The 14477-nt window shown below is 45.8% G+C and overlaps 1 protein-coding gene across 3 annotated transcripts in view; it reads left to right on the top strand.

Moving 5' to 3' along the window:
- The first annotated feature begins 291 nt into the window (after positions 1 to 291).
- Lrmda (leucine rich melanocyte differentiation associated) overlaps positions 292 to 14477 on the top strand; it is a 1020124-nt gene continuing 1005938 nt past the window's right edge. For all 3 annotated transcript variants that reach the window (XM_059273860.1, XM_059273858.1, XM_059273857.1), the window contains exons 1-2: positions 292 to 389; positions 7795 to 7895. In XM_059273860.1, coding sequence (XP_059129843.1) covers positions 360 to 389; positions 7795 to 7895 — 131 coding nt within the window. In that variant the 5' untranslated portion in view covers positions 292 to 359. The remainder of the gene's footprint in view (positions 390 to 7794; positions 7896 to 14477) is intronic.

Consider the following 14477-nt stretch of genomic DNA (forward strand, 5'->3'; position numbering starts at 1 on the left):
AGTCTGATGAATGCAATAAAGTTCTGGGCATCGAGTTCTAAAGGGGCCCTTCTTGGGGGTGCAGGGGCCGGGGATGGGGGAGAACCGGGCAGGAACAGGGCAGGGGAGAGTAGTCGCGAGGGGTCCCCATGTTAGGTGCAGCGCAGCGGGCCACCTGTTGCGAGCTGCCCGGCGGGCCAAGGTTCACGTGCACCCGGGTGGGTCGAGCCAAGCAAGCCGCTGCAGCACAGCTGCGCGCAGTTCTCGGCGGCCGGGTGCCTAGGGCTTCCGCCGGTCAGCTGACCACCCAGTGCGGAACTGCGCCGCCCTCCAGTGCAGCCAGTGCTCAGTGCAGCCCGCCCCGCCGTGTCCCCGCCACCATGGCTGGGCTCGTGGTCAGTGGAACTCAAGTAAGTCGCTCTGAGCCAGCCCCATCCAGTCCCGGGGCCCAGTTGGGGATGGGAGGGACAGCGGGGGTCCAGTTCTCCAAGGCTTAACCTGGTGGGCTCTCTTTTCCTGGGAAGTGGCTGCGTGCAGGTGATGCGTGTCAAGTGCCCACACTTGCTCTAGGTTGAAGAGGTCAGATCCTTCTTTTGATCCTGGCACACTCCCTGACGGTGTGGTAAGCAGCCCAGATCCCTGCCTCCCTCTGTTCCTAGAGTCACACTGATTGACACTTAGGGACTAACTTCTCCATGAGACCCAGTACTGGTGGCTCCGTATTTTTCAGGGTCCACCAAAAGTGTTTCAGTTTCTTCTTTCACAATCTGGGTTTTAAAAGAAGTTTTGTTGTGCAAGAAAATGTTTTAATAGGCAACCGTTTAGCCGTTGATACTACAAGTGTACTGTAAAGCAAGTGGATGGATACATTCCCATGCAGGAAGGGGGGCCCATGACAGCAAAGTACACAGGGTCACCAAAGCCACATTGAAAGCTACAATGTGTCCTCCGGGCCGGAGCTCTGCTACCAGAGTGATCTTCTTTTCCAAGACTGGTGGAGGCCCAGGGTCCTCTACAGTTTTACTTGGTTTCTGGTTTCTTGAAGAGGGGTGTCACTAGGGCACGACAACACCAGATAGTAGCCATCTAGCCTTACCTGCTTTCAGCCCTGTAGTGAGGTCTCCAGGTTTGGAGTGACCCTCAAGAGGCCGAGCAGGGGCCCTGTTTCTGCTGATAAAAGGTTTCTCTTTTGCTTCCCTTCTCCCTCATGAAGTCATCTCTCTCACTTTGCAAAGTTCTTCTCCACCCTGGGGAAACAGTTGTGAGATGTGAAACTTCTCCCTTGGATTTCACACATGGGGAACACAAGGAATGCCAGCTGTGTCCACCCCACCAAATGACTGTATTCCCTTTTTCAGGAGTCTGGTACCTTTCTCAACATTTATTGAGTGACTACTGTGTGCCAGGCACCCTTCAAGTATTGATGGAAATGAGCTGTGTTACCAGCTCTCTGCTGCCTCTGTTGACAGCGTTGTCTCCTAGGATTGTTGGCCCTGCCTGGAGCCTCAGACAGGCACAAGTCCAGAGTTCAGGAGTGAGCACGCCAAAAGTGCTGTCAGCCTGTGCTAAGTGGCTAAAAACGAGGATCTTTTTCTGAGCAAGGGAAAGGGGGCTTCTGGGAGTGAGTTTGACGGCTTAGAAAGAGGTGTGTGTGTGTGTGTGTGTGTGTGTGTGTGTGTGTGTGTGTGTGTAGGGGGCCTGCCCCTGCGTGTGTCTGTCTAAGAAGCAGGGTCCCCTCATGCACACTGTGGTCTCCGCATTTACAGTCCCAGCATTCTCTGTGTGTAGTTTCTTCCCAGTTCCTGGAGAACTTGACAGTGAGGTTAAAGCTTCCCCAGACTTCCTTTTTCTTATCTTGTCCTTCTCAAGACTTGATGTTTCCTGCGCCCCTAACGGAGCCTGCTGCACAGGACTCAGGGGCATCGGCTGACTTGTGGGTGAGACATTTTGAGCCCCGCCCAGTATTGCAAAATAAACTACTGGGAGGAGCTAGAAGGGTGCAGGGGTATCTTTCATACCCTTTGGGTAGCGAATGTGGGTGCCTGACTCTGGGGCTAGAGTATTTGCTCCACACAATTTATAACAGCACCCACTGTGAGACATAGCACCTTGAATGTGCACGAATCTGACAGACAGTTCCTTCTTAAAAAACAAAACAAGACAAAAAAACCCACCTATTCAACAGGGTGCAGTATAATGTTTCAATACATGTATATAGTGTGTAATGATCAAAAGACTGGGATTGGTGTATCTATTATAGTAAATACTTACCATTTCCTTGCTTGTGCTAGGGACTGTCAGTCCCTTCTGCTGGCTGTTTTGAAACACACAATGCACAATGGTTATTACCTGTCGCTACTGTGTGTACATTAGAAGATTTTCCTTGTAGCATCTGTGCCTCTTGTTAGTTAACACTTCAATAAACCTCTATTCTGTTCTCTTTTTAATTAATTAATTAATTAATAATTATTATTTGTTTTTGTGCTGGGACTCTAGGCCAGCACTTCTGCATGCTAGGCAAGCACGCGACCACTGAGCTACATTTCCAGCCCTAGATTATCCTTTAAAAAAAAAAAAACTTTAAAAAGGATTTATTTTTACTTGTGTGCATTTGTATGTCTGTGAGTAGTGTGTGTGGGTGCCCAAGAAAGCCAGGAGAGTGCATCATATATTGTGTTGGTTAGGTTTTTGGCAACTTGATATGGGTTAGAGTCATCTGAGAAGAGGAAACCTTAATTGAGAAAATGTCCCCATCAGATTGACCTGTAGGCAAGCCATGGGGTGCAAGCCAATAATTGGAGTTCCTCCTTGATCTCTGCTTCAGTTTCTCTTTCTAGATTCCTCCCTGGAGTTCTTCCTTTGCCTTTCCTCAGTGGACTGTGACCTGGAATATGCAATCCAAATCAATCCTTTTCTCCATGAGTTGCTTTTGGTTAGTGGTCTTTAGCACAACAGTATAAAACAGACTAAGACCGGCTTCCTGGAGCTGACCTTGCAGGCAGTTGTGAGCTGCCAGACATGGGTGCTGGGAACAGAACTTGGGTCCTCTGGAGAGCAGTAAGTGCTCTTTACTGTTTTTTTTTTTTTTAAGATTTATTTATTTATTATGTATACAGTGTCCTGCCTGAATGTATGCCTGCAGGCCAGAAGAGGGCATCAGATCTTACTACAGATGGTTGTGAGCCACCATGTGGTTACTGGGAATTGAACTCAGGTCCTCTGGATCAGCAGCCAATGCTCTTAACCTCTGAGCCATCTCCCCAGCCCCTACTCTTCACTGTTGAGCCACCGCATCCTGATCCCTCTTAAAGGGGGAAAGAACTTCTGAGAAGCCCAAGGGGTTGATTGTCATTTTCATTATAATGTAACTGAAACATCCACGTATAAAATTGGACGCAACTCTTTCAGTATTTAGAGAATTATACATCCTAAATAAAGGGATGGTTTGAGTGCAAAGGAAAGATTTCAGTAAGGATAAAAACAGTTTATAGAGATGGCAGGTGACATTTGTTTGATGCTATATTGCTGCTTCTGGGGCCACCATGGGCCAGTGGCTGACGTCTAAGTGGGAAGGTTGGTACTGTCCCATCATTTTTCTCTGTAAAATCTTTTTATTCATCACGGGCCTGACCTTGTTTGGCTTCTCTTGGCTTGAATGCTTCATTTGTATTCAACATTACATCTTCCATTTTTTCCATTAATGTATGACAGCAACAGTATGTGGCATGGATTCAAGTACAGACATAAATGCAAACTTGAAATTGGGGCGCTGAAATCTTAGGCTCAAGAGATAATGAGAACAACCAGTCTTCTCCGTGGGGGCACTGGCTCGAAACAACAGCTATTGATTGGGGGGCCTCTCCACATCAGAGACAGTGCCGTGCATCTGTCGTTTTATCCCTGTTACACAAGTGTGATGGTGACGATGCTGCCTGATTCGTAAGGCTGTTTTGTGAGGGTGCAAAAGATGCTTGTCACATGGCTGGCGTTTATTAAATGTTATTGTGCGCTGGGCGGTGGTGGCGCACGCCTTTAATCCCAGCACTCGGGAGGCAGAGCCAGGCAGATCTCTGTGAGTTCGAGGCCAGCCTGGGCTACAGAGCGAGATCCAGAACAGGCACCAACATTACACAGAGAAACCCTGTCTCGTAAACCAAAAAAAAAAAAAAAAAAAAAAAAAAAAAAAAAAGTTATTGTGCTATTGTAACTGCTTTTGGTGGGAGTTGGTGACAGTACTTGGGTCACTCAGCTGGTAGAGTACATGTCTGCCTAGCATGCACAGAGCCCTGGGTTTGATGCCCAGCATAAACCTAGCAGGAGGAGCAGAAGCTGAAGGTCATCCTCGGCTACATGGTGAGCTCCAGGCCAGCCTGGGCTACATGCAACTCTCTAAGTGAAGAAAACAGAAGAGGAAACAGGTTCCAGGACACTGTGACTTATCCAAGGAAACAGCTAGCAGACAGCCACACTGGTGCTCAAAAATGGACCCAGAACGTGTTCCCTGGGGCGGAGCTTCGTGATCGCAAACCTGGGTCCTCATGGACCTGGAGGGTTAATGTGACCTTATAGAACACGTGACAGATTGAGACCAAGCCCTTAGGTTGATTGGGACCTTATAGTTCCAGTCTTTCCTTGGTGTGTGATTTCCACCTAACCTAGAAGCAGAACTTACTTTATAGCTCTCAATGCTGCAAAAGGAATGAATCTAGTATAGAAAGGGGAAAGACTGAGGATTGACGTGAGATCCCTTTATTATTATTATTATTATTATTATTATTATCATATTTAAAATCACATATGATATTTATCATATCAGTATGAGTAAAAATTATTTTATTGGGCTGTTATTCAGTGGATAAAAGCAATTGCCATTAAGCCTGATTTTCATCCTGGGACCTACATGATGGAAGGAGAGAAGTTGCTTTCTATCTACCATGGGTGTGCCATGGCACACAAGTGTACACGTGCACACACACACACACACACACACACACACACACACACACACACACGAGAGAGAGAGAGAGAGAGAGAGAGAGAGAGAGAGAGAGAGAGAGTAAATAAATACACGTTAAACAATTCAAAATTATTTTGTTGAGGTTATCTTTTAGAGGTGTACAAAACATGGCTACTCAGGCTGGCTTTGAACATACTCAGTTACCCAGGCAACTGCTTTACCTCCCAAGGGCTGGGATTATAGGTGTGTGATGTCACCACCCAGCAGGGTTAACTATTTTTTTCTGTCTCTCTTCCTGGAATGAAGTGACTGAGGGACAGAGACTGGGAAGACAGAAAATATGAGACAAAATATGACAAAAGTCAGCAGTTTGTCACCATGTGGGAGAAAGCGTGAGCAATGGCTTGAGAAAAGGAGGGTGCTGGGGTGCTGTGACATTGCTTTGTAGTTCTGAGATGGTTGGTTATCTGTCATCCATAAGGCTCAGCCCAATATCCCAGGATGTCTGATGACCACCATATTTTCTTCCCTGTTAAGAAACATAGTGCTCTGGAGATCTGTCAGTCATCCCAAGACATCTTTGTCTGTCTGCATAGAGGGTAGGTTTGTCGGAAGACAGGATCAGTGTTATAGCTACAAAGCGCCAGGTTTCTACCTGGTGTTTGAAGGTAGTATAGTTCAGTAATGTTTTATGTCTGTGTACCTCTTGGTCATCTATGATGCATGCTTTTCTGCCTGCAGCCTGCAGTTCTAACAATGGACTCCCCAAACTGGGTGTTTAGAGTAAAGAGAAGGGCCCCTGAAAGTCTTCTCAAAAGTTCTAGGATCGAATTTCAGCTAGGCCTTTTAATATTTGGAAATACACATGAGATGCTTAATGATTATATAAATAAGATAAAAATAAAAAGAATGCTGAAGGAGGCAAAAGTCTTACAAAAGCTTTCTGGCTAGAGGGTGCCATGTACGCTGCTGGGGAAAATGCCATCAAGATAGTCTTATTCTGATGTGAACGCAATAATGACCAGAATGGCAAGCTACGCCCATAGGTACAATGGTGGCATGAACATTATTGGGGTAACCAATCACTGGACTTAAGGCCTGTTCCGCAGGAGGAAACTCAGGCTTGGTACTGTAAATCTGGCCAAGAACCCAAGGTTGGTGAGAACCCAGGGATGAACCCACTACTGTTATTTTGCTAAGTGAACATACTATCAAATGACCTTCTGAATTCATATCGCTATGCCCATAGGTTAGTACAGCTCTCAGATGTCAGAGATTTTTTTTTTTTGTGTGTGTAGTTGAAGGTGGTTAATGAAGGAACTCATAGCTGTTCAAAGTGCAGAGTGTCAATGGAGGACTGAAATGGGACATCCACATCACTTTTCCTCCTTCTCCCTGCCCCCACCATCAGGGACCACCCAGGAAGTGGGGTTAGGAAGATTGTAAGAGCTGGAGTGAAACAGTATTCTCTGGACATGACAGGACCATCATACCCATGAGCTTTCAGCAACTGTGGTTGCCCTCACAAGACATGGACAAGACCAAGTCATTCAACATTCCATCATGGAGGGGGAAGCTCAGGAGCCAGCATCCTTAACTGAGGAACTATGAACAGTTGATGGCTTTTGGGGGAGGAAGAGTCAATTTTCTTTAAGATGTGGCCCCTGGTAGGTCAACCATCCTCCATTGTGGTGTTCTACACCTAGGAGTATAAGGTCAACATAAATAAGTCAAAATATAAAGTTCTGAGGAGATGGGAGCTTGGGGGTGTATCTGGGAGGAGTTGGGGATGAATATGATCAAAACATAATTGCATGGAATTCTCAAAAGATTAATAAAAATTTAAAAAGAAGGAAAAAGGGAGGTGGGGAGATAGTGGGTAGTGAAGAGTGCTTGCTGCCCTTGCAGAAGATTGGGGTTCAGTTCCTAGCACCCACATGGAGGCTGATGGCCATCTATAACTCCAGTTACAGGGTACTGATACCCTCTTCTGCCTCCTTGGGCTCTAAGCACATATATGATATACATACACACATGTAGGCAAAATACACATATTAAACAAACACATGTCTTCTTTATGGGAGAACCTCAGCAACTCTGGCTACATGCCACCCTTTACCTTGCCCCCAGCTCGGTTGGGAGTATGCTGGGCATTTTACACACAGTGGTCATAGGATGGGATTGATGGTCTGGGGAGATTCCCTTGCCCAACCCTGATGGTTAGCACCTTGGGGGTCCAAAGGTATAGGTGTTCAGCCTGTGGCCCCAGGGCTGCATGCTACCACTGAGCTGTGAGTGCAAGGCAAAACAAAACCATGAACTTGCTTTCAGCGTGATTTTGAGATCCTTTTTTTAAATAACTTGATTGTACAGTCAAGTATGAGCTTTATGGATTAGATTTTGTGGCAGCACCAGAAGGTGGGCCACTTTCCATTGTGACTTCAGCAATTGCTCCTGAAGTTGGAGGAAAGGTTGAGGCGTGCTGGGTAGAGGACCGGAGTATTATGGAGTGATTGGGAGAGGGAGAGAACAGATGGGCAACTGTCACAAAGGTCAGGGTGGACGGCTGACGGTTGTGGTTATCTCCATATGCTCTGACATTGGGTTTCTTTTGGGCACCTGCATCTTAGCCAATTTTAACCTAATTTCTATCATGCCACAATATGTCTCCATCATGCTAACTGTGCCAGGAGAGGGGAGCTATTGGCAGGATCTGTAAAATCTTGGGGGAATAGCCACAGTGTAGCCTTTTTGTTTTGAGGAGCCAGCCGTTAAAGTTGTGGAAGCAATTGTGTGATCCGTGGCTCGGGGTTGTGAGCAGCTGGGTAATTTCCATTTCTGTTACATTTACTACACAGGTGTCTTACATAGGCCAGGACTGCAGAGAAATCCCAGAGCAGCTCGGCAGGGACTGCGGACATTTTGCAAAGAGGCTTGATCTGAGCTTCAACCTGTTGAGGTATGTAACCTTCAAGAGATGCAAGCCAGGCCTGGGCCACCCGGGTCCCTCCAGGACCTTGGGCTGGCAGATGCAAGTCACAGGTCCCAGCTCTGTGCAGGGTCTGGAGAGACATGGACCCACATCCGAAAGTCTGGCGCTGCTTCAGGTAACTCATTGGCTAGCCTTCTAGTAAGTGCAGCCTCAGAGGGTCGGAGTTTTTGAGCATGGTTCACTTCATGACCGTGGGAGGTCCTTCCGCTTTTTCCTTTGTTCTTTCCCTTTCCTGTGGATGCCTATGTTTATGAGTCTGAATCCTTTTGGGGAAGGAATGAGATGGCACCATGAGTGTTTTAGAGGTGTTGAGCTTTGCTTTTTGAGAATGACTGCCCCTCACAGAATGTACTGAATTACAGATAGGGTATGCGTGTGTGTTTTCAATATTCATGAGGATGCTCTCTCTCCAAGGACTACTGTTGATGCGGCGTGGTTGGGAGGGGAGGGGATTTCTAGCAACTCTTTGAGTCTTGGCCCAAGGTAAGTGTGGTCTTGTATGGCGGTCCGGTGGAGGACAGCAGTAGGCATTTCCTTTCTTCCTGTGACTTATGCTGGTGGGTGGGCTTAGCCGATGAAAGTTGGAGACATTTGGACAGTAGGTATCGGTGGGACACAGGTGGCCAGGGGTCAGGAGGGCAGCTTTTGCTCCTGAGCTGGCTGCATGTAGCTGTCCTCTAAGTGATGTTCTTGAGGGTCATCCTGCCCTCTTCTTGGGACCTGAGCATCATTCCAAGACCCAGGTATGTCCCTGCTTTTAGACCTTAGAATCTTTGTGGGGATACTTTGGAATGATGGATTTGGGGGAAAATGAATAATGCTCAGGGAACTGGCTCTCAGCAGATGGAGGAGAATGATAGTTTCAGTTAGGGCAATACCACTGAGCTGCATGGGAGAAAAGGGGTGTCTTGAGGGTGACGGGGAAAATGGGCCCCTGTGTATGCACTCTCTCACTCCTGAGGGTTCTGAGTCATTGGGCAGATGTGGAAACCCAAGCATGGCGACGTCAGTAGAAAAGATGGTTAAACATAATTGCTGCCTCTAGAGAAACCCAGGGTGCTTTGTGGTCCCGGTGTCGGAGGGAGGGCAGAGTAGTCAACCTGGAGTGAACTGGGTCTAAGACATTCACACCTTCCGCAGCTCCTCTGCCTGGACCCAGTCAAGAGGTCATGCATGTCCTGCCACAATGTTCTGAGTTTTGTCTGGGTGGGTAGCCTCCAGGGTCCATGGCCTTGTGGCTTGGGGGCTGTAGTTGCCTTGGGAATGTCTGGTAGAAACCTAGAGGTGAGTCCGAAGAGACTTGGGCCCTGTGAAGGAGGGTGTCAGTGGGCACAGGTCATGGGAAGGAGAACTGTTACGTCTGAGGAAACAACCGTCTTTGTTTGCCTGAGCCCTGCCTACCTGTCGCTGAGAGGATGCTGGTCCTGGAGAGGCGTGGAGAGGCAGACTGTGAGAAGGAACCCGGCTCTGAGGGGTGAGACTGAGAAATAGTTTTTATAGGAAAGGATGTGCCCCGGATGTGGGAAAGTTTAGGGATAAGAGGTGTGTAAAGTGGACTTTGAGGGAGAATAGTGAAGGCTGCCATTTTCCTTTGTGAAGAGGAAAGAGTTGTCTGTGCTATTAAGCTGGCAGAGACCCGTTAGCCGCTCAGGACCCTGATGTTGTCTGTGTTGTACTCTGTGTGAGCTCTGTGCTGGCTGGGGCTGAGGTGGAGCAGGGGTACAGGAAGGAAGGATGAGGCCAAAGACTCGTGGACAGTGTATGTTCAAGAGCTGGTTAAATTGGAGGGAGTTCCGGACCAGAGGGGCGAGAAACTGGTAGCCCCTGCATTGGGTATCTTGGATTCAATCACCTTTGACCCTCGTTACTTACCTAATTGGGGGTGCGTGTGAAGGTGGGTGGCATCGTTTCTCTTGAGCTTACACAGGCACCAGTCTGCCTTGCCTTCAGTCACATAAAAATCTCAGTTACTAAACTACCTGTTCTTTAAAAGAGAAGATTGAGAGCCGGAGAATAGAGAGACAGGAGGAATAGGAGGTTGACAGCTCGCATTTAAAGGATGTGGGTGTGTGACAGGAAGACCGAGTGTGCCAGGTTCCAGGGGTCAGCGCTGGTGAGGTGGCTCACTCAGGAAGGCACTTGCTTTGCAAGCCTGAGGATCTGACTTGGATCTCCAGAACCCGGGTAAGAAGACAGGAGTGGCAGTGGGCGCCTGGAACCCCAGCACTGTGCAGGCAGAGGCAGGAGATGTTCGGGGCTTGCTGGCCAGCCAGTCTAGATGAATTGGGCAGCTCCAGGTTCAGTGAGCAAGTGTAGGTGTGGGAGGGGTGGGAGGTTGGAGGTGGATCCAGAAGTAGAGGGAGTAGGAGTGAGTATGATCATCGTATGAAATTCTCAAAGAATTAATAAAATGATTAATTAAAAAAATCTAAAGCGCACAAAGTACCAAAACAAGGCTTGGCATGGTGGCCTGAACCTGTAATAATCCTAGTACGTGGGAGACTGAGGCAGGAGAATTGCAAGTTTGAGGTCTGCCTGGACTACGAAGTAAGTTCAAGGTTACCCTGAGCTACATGGTGAGACCCTGTCTCAAAAACAAAACAAAACAAAACAAAACAAAACCAACTCCCCCCCCCAAAAAAACAACCCTTAAAAATCCAAATGAAGTAGTATTATATTAAGTATCCTTTATTCAGTAGAAATTTCTCTATAGACACACCTCCACCCCCACCATGTCCATGGGGTTGTAGAGACCACATTCCCTAGTTGATTGTCCCATGTCCCTAGTTGATGTCCCTGCTCTGGCATCTCTCAGCTTTGTTGCCTGAAATTGTGTTTCTTGGCAGCTTCTTTGGCTCTATTCTGGACACTTCTTTTCTCCAAAACCAAATACAGTATTATTATGTATTATAGACATCGTGCACACATGCGTGCATGCGTGTGTGTGTGTGTGTGTGTGTGTGTGTGTGTGTGTGTGTGTGTGTCTCAGAGCAATGAAACTCTGGCACTCCCCTAGGTTGCAAGATCAGCTATAATCTGTGTGTTGGGCCACAATTTGTTTTGGGGGAAGGGGTTCTGTTTATTTAATTTTTTATACTAAAAGCCTCCATGTGACACAATATTTCAAAGCATCAAGCACGCAAACAGTGGGACAGAACTCTCCACATCTCTGTCCTTTGGTCTCCCATTTCTACTCTGCACTCTTCCTAACTATTTCTCAACTTTTGTGCTCAGTTCTCGATCTAGAGATGTTCTATGGAGACACTAATGTTAACTTCTTGCTTCTCCCCCGGCTATACTGAGATACATCTGACAGCTACAATTGCATGTACTTATGGTGTGCAATGTGATATACATTGCGATATGGTTACCACTTTCAAACACACACACACACACACACACACACACACACACACACACACACACAGCTACTTTTTGTGGTAAGAACATTAAAGATCTACTGTCTTAGCAAATACCAAGTACATAATCCAGCAATATGAACTCTACTCACCACATAGTACAGCGGACAATGATTAAGTCTTGAATTCATTTGGAGTTGATTCTTTTCCTTCTGTGTATGTGTTGTGAATGAAGGATGTAGCTTCATGTGTTCACTGGGACTCCCTCATCTTATATTGCTAAATCTTTTCACTCTTTGACTAGCACCTCCCGATTTCCCTGCTCTCAGCCTGGCAACCACTGTTCTATTCTCTGCTTCCGTGAGTTAAACTTCTCAGACTCCATGTTGAGATGCACCTATCTCTTTCTGTGTCTGTCTTATTTGACTGAGCACAGTGTCCTTCAGGCCCACTCACAATGTAGTAAATGTTATTATTTTTAAAGGCGAGTAAGATTCTATTAGTTTGTATTAGTACCACGTTTTAAACTCCACTCAACTGTCAGTGGACAATTGGTTGGCTCTGTATCTTGATTGTTTTGAGTAGAGCAGTAAGCATGGGAGTGATGGCGTCTCTTCAACACACTGAGTTCATTTCCTTTAGCTTTACACCCCAAGTGGGATTACATATCACCCAGTAGTTCTGTTTTTAATTTTTGTGAGGAGCCTTCAGACTATGGAAAACATACATCCCCAATGAGAGTGGACAAATGTTCTCTGTGTTTCTTACCCTGCCCAGCACTTGTTATACTTTGTCATTATGACAATAGCTATTCTAACAGTTGAGTTATCAAATTGCACTGTGGTTTCCACTGGTGTGCTCATGATGATTAGTGTATTAGTCAGGGTTCTCTGGAAGGACAGGGCTGATTAAATATATATTAAAAGATGGGTTGTTAGATTGACTACCCTGATACAGTCTGGGTAGCCCAACAATGGCTGTCTTCATGCTTGATATCTCAGTCTATGAGAGTAATGTCTCAGCTGTCCCAACATGGCAGCAAAAGCCTGGAGGATTCCTGGAGAGCCACTGGTCTTCATTGCAGGTTGAGAGCCCAAAGAAGCTGGGTTATGACATCAGCAAAGGGATATAGCAGTAGCAGCAGCATTAGCAACATGGTCCATGTACTCAACAACAAGGTTAATGAACTTGACAGCAAGACGTAAAGGCAAGCAGGCAAAAAGTGAAGTGTTCTTCTTGGACCTCCTTTTATCTGGCTGTTACCAAAGGGGTTGGTCTTCCCCCTTCAAATAACCTGATCATGAAAATCCCTCACATACATGCCCAGTGGTTTATCTTTTAGTTGATTCCACGTTCAACCAAGATTAGCCATGACATTTAGTGATGGTAACATTTATTTATTTGTATATTTGCATGTCTTCCTTTGAGAAATGTCTATTCAGATCTGTTGCTTATTTTAAGGTAAGGTTACTACTACTACTATTATTATTATTATTGAGTTCAGTTCCTTATATATTTTGGATACAAATCTTGCACTATATTTATGCTGTCATGGTTCAGATAAGTGTCTAGTCCCCAGCCTTGGAGACTTTTACTTCTTAGGGACACTACCTCTTGGGAGGTAGTGGATCATTTGGGAGGTGGGATTTAATGGGAGGTCTTAGGCTACTGGGGCTGTGAACAGATTTCCTCTGCTGCACACTTCTGCCATGATGTTACCTTGCCATATGCCCCAAAGCTGGAGGACTAGTTGACCATGAGCTGGAACCTTCAAGGCTTTGAACTAAAAGAAACCTTTCCTTTTAAGCTGGTTGTCCAGCAGTTTGTTATACTTCTGCAAATATGACTAACAGACATGGCATACAATAAAAAACCATGGTGTACAAATATTGTACAAGTTATCTTTTCTTCTGATGATTGTTAGTGTGAAAGATTTGTAAAGTTTGATGGAACCTCATTTGTCTGGTTTTGCTTTGGTGGTGTACCTTAAAAAAATCACTGCCCAAACAATACCAAGAAACAGTTCCTTGGGTCATTGAGATGGCTTAATTGGGTAAGGTCTCTGGGTACCAGAGCTGGTGACCTGAGTTTGATCCCCAGGACCCACATAGTGGAAGGGGAGAGTTGATTCCCACAAGTTGCTCTCTGACCTCTATACATGCGTCATGACCTCTATACATGCGTCATAACACATGTGTAACCCCCACCCCCAAAGAAACACTTGTACTCTGTTTTTCCCCTCTCTAGAAATGTCAGAGAAGCTACACTGTAGCCAGAAGTTTCTCCAGTCCCACCGCCCTGTGGCCTGTAACCACCTATAAAATAATAACTCAGAGGCTTATACTAATTACGAACTGGATGGCCTACGGCTCAAGCTTCTTGCTAGCTAGCCCTTATAACTTAACCCATTTCTTTTAATCTATAAGTTACTATATGGCCATGGTGTTACCAGTCTTCTGGCATCTTGCTGCTCCTTGGATGGTGGCTGGTATCTCTCCTGTTCTCCTTTTTCCTCCCACTATCTCTCTTGGATTTTTCCCACCTGTCTCCATCCTGCCCTGCCATAGGCCAATGCAGCTTTAATATCAACCAATCAGAGCAACTCATTTTTCACAGCATACAGAAAGACATCCTACAGCACTTCCCCCTTTCTGTCTAATCAAAAAGGAAGGTTTTAACTTTAACATAGTAAAATTACATTTAACAAATTAGTTGTCAAGCAAGAATTATGGTTACAATATCTAGTCTATTTGTATTTGTCAAATTTAGAAAATATTCATCATCTATCCTATTTTTGTGAGTCTAAAGTTTTATATCTAATTTATCTTTTATCATGATTAAGGAAAACTATAATTATAACTATCTAGTCTTCAATTCCATCAAAGACCCCAAAAGGATATAATATTACCTAAGTAAACAGGAAGTGCATTGTAAGGAGCTTCCAAAATTCTAGAAATGACAGAGACAGCTGGCTGCCTGGACAGTCAACCAAAGTTACTCTGCAATGTTGGGGTATCCATCTTCAGCCTATAGGCCTGGAGTTTCTCAGTCACTTCTCCCTGTGTCATATAGAATGTCTGGCATCCTCCTCTGCAAAGCAGGAACCTGAAGGGCCATTTCGCCTTGTTTTGGCAAAATTCAGTGGTCATTTTCCTATGGGTCCTGTATGTCCAGTTTATACAACATATTA

Source organism: Peromyscus eremicus, chromosome 9 (assembly GCF_949786415.1).
Source record: "Peromyscus eremicus chromosome 9, PerEre_H2_v1, whole genome shotgun sequence".
NCBI classification, from domain to species: Eukaryota; Metazoa; Chordata; class Mammalia; order Rodentia; family Cricetidae; genus Peromyscus; species Peromyscus eremicus.